The sequence below is a fragment of the Pelmatolapia mariae genome, linkage group LG20, assembly GCF_036321145.2.
Source record: "Pelmatolapia mariae isolate MD_Pm_ZW linkage group LG20, Pm_UMD_F_2, whole genome shotgun sequence".
Lineage (NCBI taxonomy): Eukaryota > Metazoa > Chordata > Actinopteri > Cichliformes > Cichlidae > Pelmatolapia > Pelmatolapia mariae.
Window position 1 is genome coordinate 7,685,488 of NC_086244.1, and position 13,084 is coordinate 7,698,571.

General features: G+C 41.3%; 1 protein-coding gene across 1 annotated transcript; it reads right to left on the reverse strand.

Moving 5' to 3' along the window:
- Positions 1–750: 750 nt before the first annotated feature.
- Positions 751–6,257, reverse strand: sall4 (spalt-like transcription factor 4). The gene is made up of 4 exons (XM_063464444.1): positions 6,191–6,257; positions 1,682–4,117; positions 1,293–1,600; positions 751–1,188 (listed from the first exon to the last, which is right to left on the reverse strand). The coding sequence occupies exons 1-4, from the start codon at positions 6,255–6,257 to the stop codon at positions 751–753; spliced, it is 3,249 nt and encodes a 1,082-aa protein (XP_063320514.1).
- Between the last annotated feature and the right edge of the window lie 6,827 nt (positions 6,258–13,084).

The following is a 13,084-nucleotide window of genomic DNA, read 5'->3' on the forward strand; positions in this document are numbered from 1 at the left end:
AATATCATGTAACCTATGGCACACAACAGGAGGGGAAGTAGTATGGACACATGTGGTTAAATACGTCATTATTTCTGACTCATCAGGCTGGCAAGCTCAGGTTATTCCCTGAAACTTTTACTATTAAAGTCAAAATCCTTCAAAAGTATCAAGGAGACAGTCTTGAATTAAAGCAGTTTCAAGTAAGTTATACATTCAATTTCTGGAGAGACAACAAAACAACTCACTGGGGAAAAAAAAGAAAACAAATACCCGCATATATAATTACATGAAATAAAATACAACTACAGTAGTTTTTAGGGATGCACCAACTGGAATCATGGGCTTGGGATATTGTCATTTTCCTCCCCTTCTGTACCAGGGAACCAGAGAAATCTTTTTATAACTAAATTAATAAAGTTTTTCAGCGTTTCATCATGCCACACAGACCAGCTGGAAAGATTATGCAACAATAGACAGACATTAATCATAAAGATCAGCAAGTCTTCTTTGTCAATGTCCTTCAAAAAAAGCTGTTGTATTGATGTATCCCTAGCAGTGATACAGATTTGACTAGAAATAACACTTAAGAATCACTGAGATCAGGAGGAAAAGAGCTGCAATAAAGTTAATTGGACATTTTTAACCAATTTAACAGCAAATCAACAAGGATTTCTCAGAATATTGATTGTACCTCAATAAAGAAGAGAGACATTCACAAAAGTGAATGTGTTTATTACCTGATGGATAAAAAAAGAAAGAAAAGGGAAACTAATTAACTGCTATTTTGCCCTCTTCCATGAAATGTGGAAACTGTGATTTTGGCACACTGTCTGAGCCATTTTTCTCAATTTCAGCCATGGTGGCAGGCAAGCCTGAGTGGGATCCATCAATCTTCATGAGGCCTCCAGTGGAGCCAATCAGGGGCCCACCAGCAGGGCTCCCAGGGAGTGGGATGCCACCTCCCTGGATGACAGAAATTTCGTTGGTCTTCATGGTCAGGCCACCACTGAAGGCAGCAGTCGCATACTGGTTCCACAGAGATGGGTCAAAGTTCATCGGAGGAGCGACCAGCTCTTTGGGGGCCTGCATCATTTCTGGCATCATTTTTGCATCTGGGGTCATTGCCATCAACGCCATGGGATTATCTAGAGACAGACGCTGGCCACGCCTTGATGAGTTGTTCCACATGTGGGTGCCAATATGAACCTTAAAAAACACAAAACGCTTATTTTTCAGTAAACGGCTACATCATCTATATACATGAACTCTAATGCCTAATTTAACCATTTCTCAGACAAGTGATGGCTCACCTTTAGATTTCCCTTCGTTGTGAAAGCCCTGCCACAAATGTGGCAGGCGAAAGGCTTCTCCCCTGTATGTGTGCGCTCATGGATCTGCAGGGCACTGGCAGATGAGAAGTTCTTGCCACAGACATGGCACACATGTGGTTTGGCTGATCGTCGTGGCGCAGGGGAGACTGAGGAGGGCATGGCTGTTCCCTGAGGCACATGGGAGCTGAACAACCCGTGAGGGCCCAGAGGATTCTCTGGGGGAATCTTCATCTCTAGACTGGCCAACGTTGGTGGTATCCTCATGAAAGGCATGTTACTGGAAGCTACTAAGACAGAAAGATTGAAGATTAGGTCTACACATTCAAGATGACAGCATCTAACACACTTCACTCAACTTGTAAACTTACCATAGTCTCCATTTGAAAATGACATGCCAGGCTCTTCCTTAATTGCTTTTGGGGTGAAGCTGCTGGAAGCTGTGAGGTCAAGTGCGCCACTTGACTCATCTTTAGCGTCATCTGACTCTGGTTTTGACCCGCTCTGGGGAAATTCATCAAGAGCAGGCTGAGGAGATTTGCCGTTAATGTTGTTAACCGGAGAAGAGGAGCGAAATGACGCAGCAGAGTCTGAGATGGAGGGACTACGGCCGTTTTGATACTCCTGCTCTCTCTGAGCTGGTGGGGATTCTTTGGATGTTCCTTCACTTTCTGAAGTAGTGCTATTTTGTCGTTTCAGTGCAAGAGCAGAGGAGAGATTCTTCAAAACATCTAGGCTGGATAACATTGCAGGGGCTGCAAGCTTCTGTGGTTGCTGCTCAGCAGCAGATGGCAGGGAATTGGAGGAGTCATTTGCTGTCTTGTTCAGCTCTGGCTCTTGATCTTCCATGCTGGCTTCAAATCCGTTGGCGTCGATAGGCTTCTCTACTGAGAGAGAAGGCACAATTGCTTCTGCTGGTTCAAACTGGTTTTCTGGCATCGGGGTGTTGGGGATCTGCCCACCCATGTGCATGCGAATGTGCTGCTGCAGAACCACTGCGTTTGTGAACTTTTTCTGGCAGATTGGGCATGAGTGTTGCATTTTAAGAGGAGTGCTAGCCCTGTGCACACCATAATGAGCCTTGAGGTTACCCTTTGTGGTGAATGCGCGGCCACAGATTTTGCACTTGTATGGCCTTTCGCCAGTGTGTGTGCGATAATGCATTTTGAGTGAGCTCTGACAACTCAGTACCCTATGGCAGATCACACACTCATTGGGATCACCGGTCTTCTTCTCCAGTCCATCCACCATCTGCTGAAGTTTTGCTGTTCCAGAGCTTTGCTCCCCTAGGAGAGCATTACCATTCATGTGGTGCAATGCTCCAAGCAGCTCTTTAGCATCTTTCTGGTTGGGCTCCAGGCCCGCCTCTTGGCCATACACAGACGAAACATTTGGGGAGCCATCACTTGTTGATGGCGAGGGTCTCTGGGAAAATGGATCACCCCCAAAGCCATCAAATGTTTTGAACCCTGGCATGGATGATGGGTTGAAAACAGCCGCTGGGTGACTTAGCACAGGCTTCATTTCGGTTATGTTTGACTCATCCATGGGTACGGACATACCAAAGGGAATCCCACTGCTGGTCGGAATATTGTCAAGGTGCTCGGGTACAGGATGAGGATTCATGCTGATGTTAGGGTATTTGTCTTTATGCCGCTGGAAATGCACTTTGAGGTTTCCCTTGGTTGTGAAACGGTTTCCACAGATGTTACACTTGAAAGGCCTCTCCCCAGTGTGAGAACGCAAATGAATCTGGAGGGCACTGTCATTGCCAAAAGTCTTTCCACAGTATTTGCACTTGTGCTTGTATAGTGGGTCCCCATTCTTTGATTCTGGTGGGATGTTCAGCATCTTTGGCTTCACTTTTTTGGAGGCATCGATCCCTGCCTGGACTCCACTGAACACGCTAGGGAAACCCAGAACACCTGGAGACTGTGGCATGAGTACTGGTAAACGTCCGGCTAGATCTGGAGCACCCTTTAAAAGGTCTGTGTTTGATGCCATCGAGCCCATTCCTGCATTCAGAGCAGGAGACGTGCCAGTGGGTAGAGGTAGTTTACCTTGCTTTAGTTTCTCCATGGAAAGGCTCTGACTGCCGGTTCTTTTTCCTATCAGTGCTGCTGCAGCAGACAGTTGCTGAGAGAGATGTGCACCAAGGGCTCTCAGAGGATCCATTGTTGACTCTACTGATGATTGGAGACCCTGTGGGATCATCATGGCTATTTGGATTCTGATCTGTTCAGTGAGCTGGATTTGCTGTAGCTGTTGCTGCTGGAGGCACACTAGCTGTTCCAAGATTACTGGAATGGCCTGCATGGCATCCTGTGAAGTCTGAGAAGTGTTTGAAGGAATTTGGGAAACGGCCACTTTAGTGTCAGCCATGGTTTCAAGAGTAACATTTGAATCTTGCCTTTTCGGCGAGGGTTGGAAAGTCATCTCAGGACTAGCAGACATCTCTCCCCGATCCTGGTGTCTGGAATCCTCTGCATTTGCACTGGACTCCTCCTCCAATCTTTCCAGCTGGTCTGTGTTGGCATGCGATGGAGAATGATTGCTGGAGTGGCTGTCTTCGTGATCACTGGTAAGGCCTTCAGAAGAACCCTGTGAATATTTCTCAGGTTCGTCACTGCCGTCTCCATCTTTCATGATGACCACTTGCTGACTTTTTGTGCAATTTTTCTCATGTTCAAGAAATTCTTCTTCATCGAAGAATTCAGCACAGCACTTGGTGCACACTCTGGTTTCATCCATTCTGAACCTCTTTACTTCATTTCCAATCTCCTCAGCGGAATCACCTTGATGAATCCCTTCAACGAGAGAATAAAGTATTTACATGAATACTTCTCATACAATTACAACCATGTTCGTCAAATCAAATAATGTAATTCCTGTAACACATTAAAGGCTACAATGTTTTGTTCATTTGTCAAGATCTGAGATTTTGCCGATTTGGTGTAATGTATTTATTCACTGGCTCACACCATCACATCTAAAAGGGTTCCCCCTGTTTTGTCCACTCTCTCTAGGTAACTGCACCAGGCTGTAAAAATTGTGAATTGCTCTATTGTCCAAAGGGCCTGTAGAGGGCAATCATTTATCTTTGGCTACCTAGAACAATGTCCACAGAAACAAAGAGCTACAGATTGAGTATCAAGTTACGCTCAAGTTAGATTCTGAAAAAAAACAAAAAAAACAACAACAATTAAAAAAAAGTACCCCCCCCCCCCCCCCCCAAAAAAAAAGAAATACCCTACACTAAACTAACCCCAGTTTAAGATCAATCTTATTTCCACAGTAAACAAATATAAACCATTTCTCTAAACTGCAGGTTTTATATTGTATAAATGAGAATAGCTCAAACACAAGACAGCTTTACATTTATTAAAAAACCTCCCAAGCATTTTTCAGTCTTTTGAAAGATTGATAAGTGCTCCAAGTGAGCATTTTAATTTGTGTGCTAACCAAGAGGCCATTTCACAACTGGGTGTATTGTTAAATGCTAATGCCTGGAAGAATGGGGGGTAGACCACCTGTTTGCATTTGCCCAAGGAATCTGCTGGACTTGTTAATTGCTCACCAGGCGGCACTGAGGCGGTGTCACGAAAAATCTGCAAACAGCATTACATTCTGATCCATGAGGAAGCGCTAACTATGGCTCTGCAACACCGTTAACGTCGACTGGAAAGCACCCATGATGCAGCTTAGCGGCATTTAAAACTTTTAAAAAAGTCCTTATCAGAGCGGATCCATCATTAGATAACTACAGGACGCAGCACACTCGCTCGCCACTTGACGGCGCATGAGCCTCCTGTGATCACCTTTGGTGGACAACATGAGGAGGTCAGAGATAACCGTTCAGCTTATGCGGGCTGAATAAGAGTCATGCATAACCTTTTGGCATTTTATGCTCTACAGTTCATGAAAAAGGGAAAACTTGCCATCCCAAGTTTTCTAATTATGAGGGCTACAGCGGCGCTGAAGTTTGCTTATGGCAACACCAAAACGCACCCCCACCCAGTCTCCACAAAAAGGCCACTGCTCCATCCCCCACCTCTCCACATATGTACGAAAGGAAACAGTCATGCATTAAACTGGGGGATTTATTGCCTTTAGGTCGGCTTACTACAGAGTCATATTTCATACAGTTTTGGGTACCTTTGTCTGAAACTTCCAACTGAGGCGCAGATTTGCAAATAAATGCTCGCCAGATTACACAATTATTAATTACAAAGGGCAGAAAGTACGGATAATTATAATTACAGCAGAATAAACTGTAACGATACCTATGGGAATCCGGCACAAAGAGTCAAAGGTACTGCGCAAAATCTAAAAAAGCCAATTCAAATTTAACAGTAAAACCAGCTGGCAATACGTGAATGAAATAAAGTTACACACGACAGGCATGCTGACCAAATTAGGTAATTATTCTAAATTAAAAAAGCGTAAACAATCCAAAATGTAGCAACGTGCCCTTCAATGAATCAACAAAAAGTTCAAAGGACTTTACCGTCTTTAATTTAGTCCGCGAAACAACCTCAATTTATTCATTAGAATCAAACCGTCAATATAAACAACGAAACAAGACAAAACAGAGCCAAGAATAAACGATGCTTTTCGGCCTTTACCAAAAAAGAGAGACAGAAAGCTTACAATGTTTCAATTTAAAAGAGCCCCTCGTGGAGCACCTGATTTCTAAATGTGTCGCTTCTCGACCGAAGTTTTAGCCCTGGTCAGTTCAGAGGGACAGCAACAGGTCAAAGTGCGAGGAGGACAATGTAAAAGCAGCCCCCCTCCACACTTTTAAATAAAATGTCGATACTGTGTCATTCCTACATGTTAACTTTTCTTGCCAACAAGCACATCTTTTTGCGTAAACTTACCATTTTCCATCGATCCAGGCTCGTCGGAGTTGATGTGCTGCGGTTTGGCTTGCTTGCGCCGCGACATGGTGCGACCATCGGGAGCAAAGAGTTACAGACAAATTTCCTCCCCTTCTTCAACAGATCCTTCGGCTCGGAAAATTAACCCCTGAAGTAGAAATGCGCATGTCAACGTAATTATTATTATCAATAATGCATTGCGATTTATCACGGTCCCCTGACAGCTGATTGGCTCTGATCCAAGCGCTCACACATTATTTAAATGCGCTCCCTATTGATGAGCGGAGCGGAGTGCCAGAAGGGGGCGGGAGGAGCCATGCTAGTGGATGGCGCTCTGGATGGAGGCAGGGTTAATAACACCCAACTTATAGTACTTTTCCTTGTTCAGGAAAACTATATTTTGCCTGCCACAGAAAGACAAAAGTTACCGAGAGTTCAGTCAAATATTGTTTCCTTGACTTTAAACTCAAAGCAGCGAAATATAATGATCCGATCCTACTTTATGACATTTATTTTTATTAAAGCAACTTGTTGTTTGTGGGTTTTTGGCCATCCCTTTCCAGGAAACTCCACATATTTTACATACAGCGTTTTGTATCCTATAGCATCACTGTAGGCTAAGTAGGATGTTCCTACAGGGAAATATGGCAAAATAGTTCTACAGAAAGTCAGTTTATGCTCATCAAAACATAGGCTATAACCATGTACATGCACATATGTGCCCCTCCCTTTAATCTTTTTTTAAAAAAATATTGTGTACTAGTAAATGTTGATCTCCTAAATATGAAACGTTAGAGCAGTTTTGTCTCAAGGATGTATACTAATGGAGGGAACACAGTCATCTAAGGATACCGTTGAGCCATAACAGGAAACAGAGTCAAACATGAAATGAAAACAACGTCTTGTTGGTTATATTTGAATGAATGAGAAAGCCAAACGGTCAAGCCCCCCCCCCCACTACGCAACTCCTTTTTCAAAATAGCTCAAAATGTGTGGTTTTGCATTGAAGGAGCTGGTCAATAAATTATTGTGATGCTAGGTGATGTCCCTAACTGCTGTGAGTGGTTAACCATTTGCAGTGATGTATTATTTATTAAAGAGGCTGAATCTGTCACTGTATTTCCTGCTGCTGTACTCGCCATAATAATGTTATCATGTCAGGGGGGAAAAATCAAAATAAAGAAAAAAAAACAAGGGTTCTGTTATGGGATCAGGATGATGCTGGAATGACTCTGTTGGTCCTGCTTCACATTAGCATTCACATTGTTGGCACAGTCGGTGTGCCGAAAAAACATTCCAGGAAGTTCACTACACATCACAAAGGAGAATTTACAAAGGGGGAACCTTTATTAATGCAGAGCACAGTGATCACCTCCTGCATGTTTATAGCTCACCACACAACAGCAGTCACCCACGGATTTCTAAAGAGTGCTATATGTTCCGGTGGAAACACACAGTCTTGCTGCAGACTGTGTGTGGGGCAAAGTATAGGAATAACAGAATATGGTTGTAGTGTAACCTTGGAGTTCTATTTGTAGGTCTTTTTCGCAGATTAACTCATGCAGACATTAATTGGTATACCAAGGGCATACTAAACTGTTGCTTTCATAGAGGACAGTGAAGGTCACTGTAGTTTGACAAAAGTGTATTTTGGGTAAAATTATGCATGTTGACAGGAAAAGAAGCAACAGGCATACAGATATAAAGCTTGTAAAGGGATTAAACTGTTCGTGGAAGCACAATTGACACATAAATGCAGATCTTGTAGTCTATTAGGCAAGTTAGGGCAAGTGTGTTCATGCTTCATAGATTGAGGCTTGAATGTTAAAGTTTTAAGAAAAGCAAAAAACAAAAGTATAGCTAAGGCTGGTGTTCATGCAACTTCCTATGTGAGAATCAGATCAGCTTGCACTGTATCCTTTCAAATTTTTTTTGTATTTATACAAAACATGTTTTTGACCCTGCTAAGTTCAGGAAACATTTTTAACTTGGATTTTCCTTTTAACAAGTAGCTCCATGCATGAAAGAGTGATTCATACTAGGAGAAAGCGCTGATGTTCATTTAAGAAAATATCATTTAAATGACCTACAGACAGGAGTATGCAAAGTTTCAGTAACTCTTGGTGATACTGGTCTTTCTACCATTCTTTATCACTCTAAAATGCCTCAGTAAGTGTTATATAATGCCACAGCTGATAAGTGTGAGACAAAGACACGGCATTATATTCAAATAAACAAATGTCCTTTAAGGGACTTGCTGAAGGTGAAAAAGAGGGGAGTGTTGTCTAGACAGTTTATAGCCCCAATAAGAAACCATACTTCAATACGCTGCTTCTTCAACATTCAATCTATACAACTTAAACTGTGCACAGTTGTAAAATTTGGAAAAATGGCTGACTGCTTGGAAAAAAAGTCCCATAAGTAAATAATCATAATGAAATATACCAGTGAATTAAACTAAAAACTGTTTTCTATTTGACACACGCTTTGTATAATGTAATACACCATCGAGACATATAGATTCAATGGCCTTGTGTTGTTGAGGTTACATGCGTTTGTTGGTGCCTGAAATCTATAGTGATCATTTTGCACTGTTCAGTTTCAATTATGTAATTTTTGAGAAAAGAGAAACGGCAGTAGAAGAGGCAGCGAACGCAGAAAGCAAACCTAATACTGTGTCCTTGACCAGGTCATGTATCTGACAATAGTATATCTACACTGGTGACAGAAGGTCTCATAAACGGCCAACAAGGCAGCTTGAAAACAGCCTCAGGACAGTAACTACTGAGTTATTATTTTCTATATCCTGGCCTAATTTTCATCCCCTCCTTGTCTTTTCACAAGAGAGTGCTGTGGGATAGAGAGACTTTAAGTTTCTCAGATGTGTCACTCGATGAGCTTTACGACGACCTTGCAGCGGACAAACAATAACAGCCTGACACTTGCTGAGGAATTGTGAATTGAACATGTGTTTTTTAGGACTCAGTAAAAGATGAAAGCCACAGACCAATCGGGGAAGGGTGAGCTATTTCACCTCAGTGTGACAATCAGTGCTGCTGTCAAAACAAGCAGATTTGTTTTTTAGCTTTATTTCTGGAAAAGCTTTACTCTTCCTTGCTGTCAAATAAAGTGATATAAACAGAAGCTTGCAGAGTTTGAAGAAAACACACCATATTTGACTTTTTTCTATATATTCAAGTCTAAAATAAAAGGTAGAGGTTATATTGTTTTGTAAAATTGTGCATTCTTGTGATAAAACCTAAAGGCTCATAGCACATAAAAGCTACTACACAGTATCATTAGCTATGAATCTCTCTGGCTTGACCCTCATCAACACTCTTGATGACATTTGAGTGTCATTCCCGAGCTCCTTGATTAAATCACAGACATTACACGTGTTAGATTGCAAATTATTAACTGTCTACTGGAGAAGCAAAAGGGAAAAATGGCATTTTTGTTCTATGTAAAGACCTAAAAAAAAACCATGCCAGGCTGTCTGACCCTTTTAGATGTTTTCTCACCAGCAGGACACCACAAATAGTCTTTTAATGGTTGACTAGCTTCTTGCTCACTGACATCAGGATTTCTTATGAGTGTATTTCCCAGATCCTGTTTTATTATTTTATCCTTTGATGGCTTTCTTCAGGTGCCCCTTAAAACATTTCCTCCCTTGTAGTCATAAATAACGTCATTAAATTTACACAAAGGACAAAGGGGAAAAGTTTTTTTTTCATGCAAGACTTGAGTCCCATGGAAAGGGTAAGCAACGCTGAGGATAGGAAAAGAAAATGAAAACAGTTTGGGTGACCTTTTTTGTTACTTGAACTATATCTAGGTCCAGTGATTTCCCCCTTCATATTTGTCATATCAGTGTGAGCGCTGCTTGAAGGCAATCAATGTGCCTTTTCTTAAGACTATACAGTCATTTTCCCTGCCACTGTTGATTTTCAATCACCTAAACATGGCATTATCTAGAAAATACAAGTATAGTGGCTCTCTGCAATTACTATAGTGTCCGACTGTTTTCGTTATTGATCAGCAAACACCCTTTGCAATGTCCTCCTTTTCATGAACATGTGTATTTTGTTCTTTTGTTTGGTAGCATCAGCCTAGAATAGAGGCTGAGGGCACTGAGGTGAAAGGTATTGGATGTTTGCTGGCTGTGCCAATATTGTTTTTCCCGGTGAATGTTTCTGTTTATGTAGAGCCTGTTAGATAAACCAGCTGGCTAATTTTCTCCATAGATGTAGATGGGTTGTCTCTAATAATTTCTTTCTTTTTTCTTTTTTTAAAAAAACTTGTCTCTCTATTCAAATATGGACTGCACTTTTTGTTACCCTTCTTGGAAATTTGACCTTCAGTGTGCAGAACGTTGTACGTGCAGAGCTGGACGCTAAAAGGCTCTTTTGACATTTGTTTGCTGAAGGGGGAAATTTTTCTCTGTCATTGTCGTAAATGTGAAGTTAAGTCCAGGTTCAGTCCAGGTCCAACATGCAGCCTGCAGTGTGGAAACCTGACATTTCCAGTGGACATGTGAACCTTTCAGAGAAACAGGACCCATCTGTGTGCATTTAGTGCAATAAAAGCAGTTAAGCATTTTAAACAAAGAATGTTTACTTATTTGTGCATTCTGCATTCTTCATGGGCCACTGAGTGTGAATCTAGCGTTTTTTCTAAGATTTTTATAGGGTGTCTTAATTATTTGGGGATATATAAAATATATCATTTCAAATAAATATTCAAATATATACCACTTCAACTAAATATTTAAAAAAAAACCCATCTCATCGAGGGTACTTGATTATAAAATGTTAAAATTTAACAAACACGTTTCCATGTAAAGAGTTTAACCGGAAATTGTTATGACACCTGGGTGGAACAGGAAGTATAAAAGACTCTTTAAACTAGATCTGTGTCTTCAGAGATAGCGAGATGAGTGCTTATTTGTCTCACACCACTGACTGAGAGGATGGGGGGTAGGGGCCTGAGGAGATTATGTGCTACAGCATTCCACAAACAACTTCTACTCTGGCCATGAATTCTTTGATTTTAGCTTTCGGGCCTAGTTCCTGCCCAAATTGAAGTAACTGTTTCAGCACACAATTTTAAACAACTTCAGGCGCTGACATCACAAAATGAGTCAGTGTTGGTTTTATTTGTTAAGTCCTGGTCTACAGTGATGGTAACAGTTTAATATCCAGCTCAACTCTGAGTGTGGGATCTGTGTGAATGTGTGTGTCTGTGGCACAGGGGCTAGCGGGTGAGGGGAGAGATCAGTGGCCCACACATGGCTGTAATTTAATGGAGAATTGCCCAGTGGTTCCTGTGCAGATGTAAACACAGCAATAGTCAGGCTTTTGTTATTGCATGACTATGACAACTGCCTTCATCAATAAACAATAGAGTGTTGGGGGGAAACAAGGACTCACTGTATGAATAGAACCCCACTGTGTCCACTTCTCACTCTCGTTTTTTTTAGTTAGAGCCACAATAAAGAAATCTGCGCAATAATAACATTCAATACCTGAAGTTACACATTAAAGAAGTTAATGCACAACCACAGATATATCATTTTAAAGACGCTGTTTAAAAAAAATAAAGATGTCAGGGAGAAAAGCATTACAATTACGTACTCTTAATTTACAAATCTTGATGGGATTATCTAAAGGAATTATAGTTTGGGGGATGAGGAGGTCAAACTTAAAGAATCTGCGACACAATAAACAAAGAGATAGGGAGAGCTGGGCAGTCCACATCAAGCTGTGAGTCAACAGGGGGCCAATCATTCAAATCTGAGATGCAATCTGGGTCAGGGCCATAAAGATTTACAGGGTGGGAAGTGGTGAGCAGAGGGGCTGCAGGATATCAGTCCTCTCGCACTTCTAATTAGCTTATGAGAATATAATGGTTATACAGCAGTACAGTGCGCCATCCAAATTTGGTTATATATGTTCATTTAAGTTAATGAATAATCACTCTCAAGCAGCGGGATGAAGGGGAAAACTATGTACAAATAATTTAATTCTAACATTTCTCTTATTGTGTTCTTTTGGAAGATCACATTGTTTTCAGTGTCACCTGAAGAATGAAACTAACTCAGGTGGTTCATGGGGGATGAGAACATGTATGGTATGGTGCCAATGAAACATTAATGACTGTAACACGTCTTTGTGTGTCAGCAATGATATCATGCGGACACACATGCTCAGTTTTTGCAAAAAAGCAGAAAGTCTATCTGGAATTTCTCATTGAACATATAAAATCACATTAACCTAAATTGCTTAAATATGGTAAGAAGACAAAACTGATTGTTGCCATACTGCTGACATTGTCAGACACGGATTTTTTTAAAATATCTGTGAATAAACCTTTAACTTTTGCATTACTAGTGGCAACGCAACCAGATCTAAAAAAAATAATAAGTAAATTATTAAATGCAAATCTAAGTGGTAGATTTACCATCAGCTGAAATCACTCTAAAGGACCCTTGGGAATCAAATGGGTAAATCTTTTCTAAATACAAAAGAAACTGGCAGCCTATAGCACTTGACAGTGAATGTGGTGGCCCACAGACTTTAAAACACCTGGTGGGCTTTGAGTCTCTGGGCGGAGGTTTACAGTGGCTGCAGACAAAGACAGCCGTGGACCTGACGTACCAGATGTACTGACGGCTTTTTGTGAGCACTGAATGAAACTGTTTATCCCCTCGGCCTCTGCCTATTGTATTCAATAGTATTTACTTGGGGGCACTTAAAAAAAAACTATTTGCATTTCCTGTAAGACGAGCAGCCTAAATATCATAGTTCTTATTACTGTGTGCTCATAAAAACTTATTAGAAGTATCTTCCTCTTGTCCCATGCAGGCTTACATGTTGAATAGCACTCTGATTAAAC

Coding starts and splice junctions, on each gene's coding strand:
- sall4 (XM_063464444.1), bottom strand. CDS start 6,257: ATGTCGCGGCGCAAGCAAGCCAAACCGCAGCACATCAACTCCGACGAG. Junction 1,601..1,681: donor ATTTTCAAATGGAGACTATG/GTAAGTTTACAA, acceptor TTTCTGTCTTAG/TAGCTTCCAGTAACATGCCT. Junction 1,189..1,292: donor CAACGAAGGGAAATCTAAAG/GTGAGCCATCAC, acceptor GTGTTTTTTAAG/GTTCATATTGGCACCCACAT.